Below are 9,136 nucleotides of genomic sequence, written 5' to 3'. Positions count from 1 at the left end.
CAGGCTTCCCTCTCCTCTAGCTCCGGGCATCGCCTCCCGGCGCCCACTGCCACGCTCCATACGCCACGGCGCCGGCTCCGAAATCCCGGGGTGAGACCTCCCCAGTCGCAGGTCTGTGAGCAGGGGCTCCACGCCGACCACTCAGATGTTTCACAGTCTTTAGCGATGACGCAGGACTTGAAGGTCAAAGGGATGGGATCTTGCAGGCAGAGGCTGTGATAAGAACACAGTAAAACAGCTGAGGAGGTCTTGCTTAGTAATATTTCTTCTTTTTTTCCCCTCAAGCAAAATCCCCGAAGAAGAGATCCATGGTTGTCTGGTGTAAATGAGAAGACCTGCATCAACATCACTAAAGTAAAAGTAAAAGAAGCTGTAATGCTGAGCACATCATGCATTTCCAGGGAGTTTCTCGGTGAAATTTTGCATGCCAAGTAGTTTGCAAATAATATACGTTATTCATTTCAAGTTAAAACAGATGCAAAAGGCACTATATATTCAGGATGGAAAATAAAAGCCAAGCCGAAGAAAAAATACTGCCACTGGCAACCATTCCCACCACCCCATGCACAGGACTAGCTGTCTGCCGTTCATCCGTCAGCACATCCCACTGAGTAACTCTTTCAAGAAATAATTAGTCACACACTAATAAGAAAGGTGTTGGTTCTGGACGACTGTTATCAAACAAATGCTGTCAAACGAGGTCAGAGGGATTTTAAACCTTACAAACCACCACAGAACCAGGAATGCTGCAACTGTGGCTTTGTTTTGGGACTCAGTTACTCCTGCTGACATGAGGACATGATCCTCATTCATTCTGTAACACACCAAGACACCACATGAGGCCCAACACAGTGGAAAACCAAACTTTAAGAGCTGCCAGCTGCTGAGGTTTGGCATCAAGAAACAAAGTCCCAGAATAAAATTTTTTAGCAGTTCCAAAGTTAACATAGATTTTCACAGTACAGAAAACCAAGCCAAACTGTAAGTGAATACTTCTGGGAGAAGACAAACCTCTAGACTAAGGCCACCATCCTTCCTTGCTCCTCCATTTCCATCTCAGCCAGCTGATGGCTCTTCTGCCCAGTAGGTGCTGGGAGGGGAACCCCCAGGGCTGTTGCTCTACCTCACCCTAGCTGGAGGTCAACCAAAGAGTCACCACTCATTCCCCAAAATGCAAAGAAAAAAAAAGTATTTTTCTTGTCTGTCAAAAATATTAAGCTAGCAGAGGTAACCAAGATTTTCTGACTTCGGCCTAGTGGTATAGGGATGATGCATATTGGCCTCCAAAATGAAGACCATACATGAACTCAGTGTGAACTCTAAATTTGTCTTCTCCAGCCACCAGCTGCTCATGGTCAGGCTTCTGCCAAGTGTAAGGAGCAAATACAGGTACACTTGAAAGGTGTGAAATACAGAGCTGCTGCTAGGGAACCAGCCATTACCTCACTCGGTATTACTCGCAGCACAGTTTGACTAACCTAACTTCCTCTAAAGAAAATAGACCAGGGCAATCATTTCAGGATTGCAGGGCAGTCTTATAGGGGGAAGCAGAGAAGATAAAGGACATTCACTCACTTCTCCTCCAGCCTAGAAATTGGTCCCATTTTCACAAAGGGCAATGGGAATATTGTCACTGATACACGATCAGTTTTGACTAGACCCTCAACTACCAGGAAAATACACCACTTAAGTTACTTAAATTTATAATTCAATCTAAGAAAAAAACCAAAAAGAACGAAAAAAGAGTAACAACTCTTTATCTCGTTTTCTTCACCCAGAATAAAACTCATTAATCTCACAGGTGCTGCGAAGACAAATTTACTGAGGTTTATTTCAAAAACTTCATAAAGTAGAAATGGTCTGTGATATAGCCCCCTCAAAATAAAATTCTAGCTTACCACTCAAAAAGGTGTCTCTTTCCTCTATTACGTGTCAAATGCAAATTGCAAACGTGCAAGTTGCAAAGCTGTCTCTAGTACAAAGTGTTAATACTATTGGACTGAAAAGTAATAATCATTATAACTGTACTTACTTACTAACCACCCAGGGATTTTGAGTCTTGTTTGGAACATCAAGTTATCAGGTGAGCCACTCATGCCACAACATTAACAAGAATTCCTGATTTTAAGCAGATAAAATAGCACGTACAAATCGCTGTCCTAACTGATGGTACTAAAAAATCTAAGTTTATCTAAGAACACAACATGGAGGGTAACTGATCTCATGTTTTCAAAAGTGATCAAAACTTTGCATTCAGATACCAGTAGAAAACCCAAACCCATTTTTGGTGTCGTGCCACTGCAAAGGGGATTCGAGTCTTGCCTGGTTTTACTGAAATATTAAACAAAACAAAGCCTTTAAAAAATCTGCTTTGGGGCCTTGTTTAGAATTAATATTCCTCATCCAATTCTTAGCGAGACAATACCTCTCACACCTCTTCCAATGGACTCAACCCCGTGCCAACACTCTGTCCGCAAGAGACATCTGTGCCCAGCAATCATCCTTTGAAGTATGCAAAGACTGAATGGCTGCTTCCTTCCCTGAAAATCCCTCCACCGCTCCTACTAAAAAAAGGCTAAAGAGATGACTTCGTTGACCTTAAGGTGAACAAGACACAGAGCTGGCAATTTCCATCCCTCTGCTCAAGCAGATGTTTCTGAGGGAGAATTACACGCAGCCGCCTAACAGAAAGCAAATCTAATTAACTTGTACCTACTCGTTCAGAGCCTCAAAGTCAAATTAACTGCGAACCAAGAAACAGAAAGACAAATGTAAAAATACGCTTTTGCAGGAAATCCAGACATCGTCTTTCATGTCGCAGATATATTTAGGACAATCTAATACAGACAAACCCCAGACACAAAAGACATTCATGAATCTGAGGGTGCAAACCAGACGCGCTGCTGGGGCTGTACCAAAACTGGCAGGGAGAGGAAGGAGGTCTCAGGGACAGGAGATACTGCATAAGCCCTGCTCTTACACTGACTTGCCACATATTAATTTATCAGGTTATATATGCCTCTTGGGAGTCAATCTGGTAACTGTGACATAGTAGAGTACTTACACAACTGATGCTTTCTTCTATGTTATGTGCTTGGATTGATATTGTAAAACTCCGGGAATTGTTTCACAATGTACCTTACGCTGCCTGTGGTGTAAGATGGATACATGCATTAGCAGGCAGCAGCAGCATGAAGCCTCATGCACTCAAGTTGCAAAGAGCCCTCCTACTTTCTTGTGTACTAAAGGGGAATAAGACACATATAAAAAAACCAAACCACAAACCACTAAACCAAAGGAAACCTACTCACGCTCTTTCGCACTCACACAGTCACCACGTCCACCACAAGGAAATGAGTGGAGAATGGAAACACATCTATGAGCAGGAAAAAGGAGCAAGACCATCCAGCAGCAGTGTATCATTAAATCAAGTTGGGCACAGCACAGAAATTATCCCTGGTTTCCTTTCCTGACTGTATGAATGCACTCGGAATGGAATTTCCTTACACTACAGGGTGAGATGTGATTATTGTTGAACCTTTTATACTGAAAAGATCGTCTCCAAAACAATTTGACACCCTGAGAAGCGATCACCGTGCTCACGGAGCTCACAAGAAAGACGGCACCAGGAGGAGAGGTTCCCGATTCAGCATCCAGGCTCTGCCCTGGCAGCTTAGGAAAGCTCCCGAAATCCACGCACTGCAGAGCGAGAAAATCCTGACATGAGCTAAGCTACACTGGCAACACATTTGTATTTTTTCCCCTTTTTTAACATCATCCCCTATTTTGTAATCGCTGACTCAACCTCACAGGCTGCTGCAACAAACACTACCCGCTCTTCGCATTTGGCCAATATTGTTAGGGTCTAACAATGGGCACAGCCTTGCTGTTTCTAACAGCATCCTTTTTTCCCTTAGGAAAGTGGCAATCAGTGTCAACACGCATACTTCCAAGGATTCATAATGTATTTTAGGGTTCTCAAGGGCTGCCATTGCTGTTTTGTGATACCTTAAAGTCAATCTGTGCAGTGGAGCTCTCTTTGGTGGCCCCTTCTACACCAGGGTGGAAAGGAAGACGGGAAATACTTTGCCTGCTGTACAACCAAACAAGGAGAAAATGAGCTGGGAGACCTATAATCCAAACCAACACAGCGCTTTGGTGTCTAAGATGTCTAAGTTTGCTATTTCCAAAACTTAATGCAACAGACCTTCTGTTTCCAGCAAAAATAAATGCTGGCTTCTGTTTGTGCTACCGAGGCAGACACTGAAATCTTAGGGCTACAGAAGCAGCTGGCACAACTTCAAAAAAAAAAAAAAAAAAAAGGAAAAAGCCCAATTATTGCTGGATACTGTTTCTAAAACATTAGTTAATGAACTGAAAAAAGCAGTCACTGTTCCTTTGTTTCATGTGCTTTTAATAAGAGCAAAGGAAATGAGAGGCAAAAAGAACACTAGAAAACAAAATCTCTTTCTTATTCAATAGCTAAAGGATTTGTTTTCAAGCCCAAGCACCAAAGCTTGATTCCTACATCTACTGGGAGAAATGTGAACACACATCTCCTCTCCCAGATCAGAATCATAACCATCAAATAGTACATTACAGCACACTTCTGGACAGCAAAATCTTGTATGCATCCAGAGAATAGTAAAATGTCAACACCGGAAATGGCAAATAATTTGTTCCCAAAAATGTACAACAGCACAGTGGTTAAGCACAATCCACTAGGAAATGGATAATGGAAATTCAAATTACAGAGGCAAACAAAAGAACGCTGCTCTGCATCAGCCTTGAAGGATGGGCTATCCCTTGACTGAGTTTGACCTGAATTTTCACTTACAAAGGCAAAGTAAACAGAAACCCAATCCAACTCTATTATTATCATTATTGTTATCTTACACACAGAATGAAGAGTTTAAGGAATATGTACCTAAAAGACTCCTATTCCAAATAATAATAGCATAAAAATATCCAACACTGCTTGCTCCTGCCTTTTAACTTACTTGTCAGTATGCTTAGTGAGTGCACATAACAGGTTAGAAAATCACGTTAAACTTATTTAGATTTTCAATGCCTAGGTATAGGCATTCATTTCACTAAATTACAATTCAGTATCTAACTTAGATGCTGTGTGGCGTTTTTTTAAAAAAGAACACTAGTGTCTCTGCCTCAAATTAATTTCTTACAACTTTTTCACAGTTTGGGGGGTTTTTTTAATGCATAGAATTGCTTATGCTTGAATTGCTAACTGGACAGATTTAACAAAAATAAAACTTTTTTTCTGAAATAGAATGAAAACTGTATTCTATCTGAAAATGTATACAAACAAAATTCAGCTCTTTAAAACACTCTTTAAAGCTTCAAATCAGATCCATAAAATCATTCTAATTTGACTCTTTTATTTTCATTAATATAGTTTCTGCTCCAAAATTGTTTCTGTGCAGAAATGAACCTGTCTCAAGGTCTACTGATGTTCTGCTGTTTGAATTGAACACAATTCTTTTCAAGTGTTTTCAGAAAGGTCTGTCCCTCCCTTTCTTCTTTCTTTCTCCTGTTTTCTTCCATTTTGACCTCCAAACTGAAAAAAAAAAATAGTTCATCAAAAATATTCCCCAGGTGTTCCCCTAATAGAGCAGAGCCAATCCTCCATGCACTTGTGCTCCTCTCCAAGTAATTCCTGTTAACAGTTTTTACCTTTAATAGCTATGATTTTTGCTTGCACCTTTAAGGCTGGTACAGACACACAGATCTTCATAAGGCAAATTATGTAAGTGAAAAAACATTTTCCTTAGAATGCAAAGGATTCTTCAGCTCCTACCTGAGGGTTCACTGTAAAGCTAAAGGATCCTTTCTATAGGGTTCAGTGGCATAACTTAAGCATCCGTGAAAATCTGAAAACAAGTACCAGGCACGTTTCCCAGCACTGCTACCTATTTCACATGAGAAAGGACCCCCCACTTGCCCATCAATTGCAACCTGTCAGCGAAGAGGCCAGCATGAATGTCCTGCCACTGATCTGGCAACTCAATCTTTCAGTCTTTAACCACCAACTCGCACCCAAGCCCACCAAAATGCAATTTTTGGCAAAACACTTCTTCCACACTGAGGAGAGTACCTGGGACCCTCTCCCATCAGGGAGGACAGTGGTTCCTGCTGCTCACCGGCTGCTCCACAGCCCTGAGAGCAGAAACCAGTAAATTAATCAATCTTGATAAGAAATTAGGCAACTTTACCATTGCATTATGAATTAGAAAGAGCGATGAATATATGGTTCCTCTCCTCAGTGTGGCCTCTGACAAGCCACAGGTGGTTTCCTGACCCCTCCCCTGCAAGAGCCAGGCACCAGTGGGAGGCAGGGTGGAGGCAAAGCCCCAGCAGACCACCAGCTTAGAGCCCACATCTTGGGATACTCCTCTCTCCTGCCTCAGTTTTCCAGAAATTTAATTTGTATCTCTCATTGGTACTAGTTTTGTCTGAAATAGGAAACCTTCTTTGGAGACATTCAAAACCAACCTGGACAAGTAATTATGCAATCTACTGTAGGTGATCCTGCTCTGGCAGTGAGGCTGGACTAGATGATCTTTTGAGGTCCCTTCCAGACTCTAACATTCTGTGATTCTGTGATTCAGCCAGGAGAATGAAGAAAAGCACAAATAAGCTGCTTCTCTCCCGTTTTACAGCAGTTGCTTGGCTTCCTGCCAAACCCCGCGACAGGGTTATGCAAATACTTTTACTCTTCTTTACCACTAGCCAAAATACCATTGCTTTCGTAAAGCAGAATCTGCAAGATCGGGTTCATTCTTCAGAAGAATGGCAGCAAATACGCTGCACAACAGAGTGAGGAGGACATAACCAGGGGATGCTTAAAGGGAGACCTTGTCAGGGGTATTTGATATCGGTGACACTCCAGCCCTGAAATTAAACAAAAACTGGATTTTAGACTGGATTTTTAGGTTTGGATTTTAGGTCCAAAAGGAGAAAGGAAAAGTGTGTGACTATCCGGACACTATAGCATAGTCCTCTACTCCATCAATAAGCTTTCCTCTTTTGTTTTGGGTAAGGGATGGGGCAGGCTCAGCTCTCTGCACTAAATCCGGGGCACAGTCTCAGCACGAAAAGTCTCACAGGAGGAACTGATGGAGCTGTATGCTTAAAAAAAGCAGGTTAGATCAGGAAAAAAAAAAACACAATAAAAAACCCCAACAAATAGAAAGGAACAAGGAAGATTCTCCATCAGGGGTAGAGTCACTAAAACTACAGATCCCAGGACTACTGTCATCCAGAAATTCAATATATAACTCAGACAGTAGCACCGCAAAGAGAAAATATTTATAGAGAAAGTGTCTCCCATTCCCCACTCTTACAGCAAATACAGCGTGTGAAGGCAGAGCGAGGGAAATTTTAACCAAGTCAGAATCCCCTTCCCAGAGCCTCTGATAAGGAATGAGATACAAGAGGCAAAAGAACAGCTAAGATGTGTGAGTAGACATAAACCTGCTGCTGGTCGCACAGCAACATAAATCACAAGGAACTCCATTAAAGTCAAGCAGCTACCTGAGCATAAAATCTGTGTATTTAGAATCAGCATATATTTAGAGACAACTAATAAAGTCAAGATGTTAGAAACTGCTGGAACAGTTCACAAAGCCTGACTTTTCTCCAGCCAGTAAAAAGAATCTCTACTTTGCTACAGGTGTAATAGGAGGGGGTAAGAAAAAGGCTAGAATGTATATTTTCACCTCAGTATGTGTGCAAAACCACTGCAGGGGTTAACAGGGGTAGAGAAATAACCCCTTCTCTCTGCAATTTGAGTTTGTGCAGGTGCCAGGAGCTATAGATTACCGAAAAACAGACTGACTTCCATAAAATTCAGGAGCAGGATTTTTCAAGAACTTTTAATAACCCTGAAAAACAGAACATGAGAAGCTCTCCAGAAATTGTGACTTTCTCTGAACTCAAATCAATTTCTCAGTCACTGACAGCTCCTGGCACCTGCCCAAATCCAACTTGAAGTCAAATGGCAGAGCTTAGATAGCCTATATTTAAATGTGAGAAATGGAAAGAATACATCTTTTCATTATTTGCTGCACACTACTGTAGCTTTCACACTTGAATTACAGCAAAGCAACCTACACAGACTAAGAGAAATTGCTAGATAAAACACAGGAGGACAAGAAAGAAAAGCAAGTCACGTATCTAGTAACAGCATCCAAGAGTTGCATCCCATCAGGAAGGCTCCTCTGTGAGCAGGAGGAGAATCAAAAGTTTGCTCACTGATCTATCCTTCCACGAAAACACCTTCCAGGTAATTTGCAAGGTCAAACTTTTCAGACTTATTTTATCCAGTGTTGATTTGTAAGAATGAAGGAGTTTTAAGTCAGTGCAATTTTACTCTCTTCTGCCAAATATATGCAGTACATGACGGAGAATGAAACCTCCCTCTCCCACAGCCAGGGCCAAGCAAGAGTACAAAGTGATGTATAGTTCCATTTCCTTGATGCTTCCCCAAAACAACAAAAAAATGCAGAGGAGAATTATTAAAAACATAAAATGAATTAAGCAGTCACAAACGGTAGAAGAATGCAAAATATTCAGCATATGCTAGCTTTACAAGAAGGGAATTAAATAAAAAAAATAAAAACAAAAAAACAAACAAAAAAAGACTGTAAAGAAAACACATTAGAATTTGCATTTAAGACTCCAGAATGGGGAGGAGGGTGCTGCAGTGCTGCCACATGGAGCAAGCGCTCCGTCAAACGCATCCATAGGCACAAACCGAAAAGGCGAAGCACCCTTACCTCAGCGCCACAGTTCTGCCATCGCTCCTTACACACCTGACCTGCCTGGTTTGGTAACCGATCTCCACCTCCCCGGGTCTATGGGGGGTTTTATAGCCTTGAAGTCTGGATGTGCTTGGCTCTCCAGAGTCCGACCCCGAATCCGGCATAGTCCTCCCCGCCAGGTCCACGATGTCTTTAGGCTGAGGCAGCCGGCATTCGCCCCACGATCCGACGCGGAGGCTGTAGGTGTGCTCCTCCTCCCCGAGAGGACAGGCAGGAACACCACAGGCTCTGGATTCAGTCAGATTTGGGCACGGGGCACCCCCGTAGAGAGGGGGGGCGATGACGGCCCGGGGCCG

The 9,136-nt window shown here is 42.3% G+C and overlaps 1 protein-coding gene across 1 annotated transcript in view; it reads right to left on the bottom strand.

Annotated features, from left to right (window-relative positions):
* Positions 1-9,136, bottom strand: part of LOC104279156 (thrombospondin type-1 domain-containing protein 7B-like) — a gene marked incomplete at both ends in the record, with an annotated part of 128,780 nt that overhangs the window by 119,154 nt on the left and 490 nt on the right. The window contains 3 exon segments of the mRNA XM_009876345.1: positions 1-2; positions 4-213; positions 8,796-9,133. The exon segment at positions 1-2 is cut by the window's left edge and continues 34 nt beyond it. Of these exon segments, the coding sequence (XP_009874647.1) occupies positions 1-2; positions 4-213; positions 8,796-9,133 (550 nt within the window).

Source organism: Apaloderma vittatum, unplaced genomic scaffold (assembly GCF_000703405.1).
Source record: "Apaloderma vittatum isolate BGI_N311 unplaced genomic scaffold, ASM70340v1 scaffold7779, whole genome shotgun sequence".
Taxonomy (NCBI): Eukaryota; Metazoa; Chordata; class Aves; order Trogoniformes; family Trogonidae; genus Apaloderma; species Apaloderma vittatum.
This window is presented reverse-complemented; position numbering and strand designations above follow the sequence as displayed.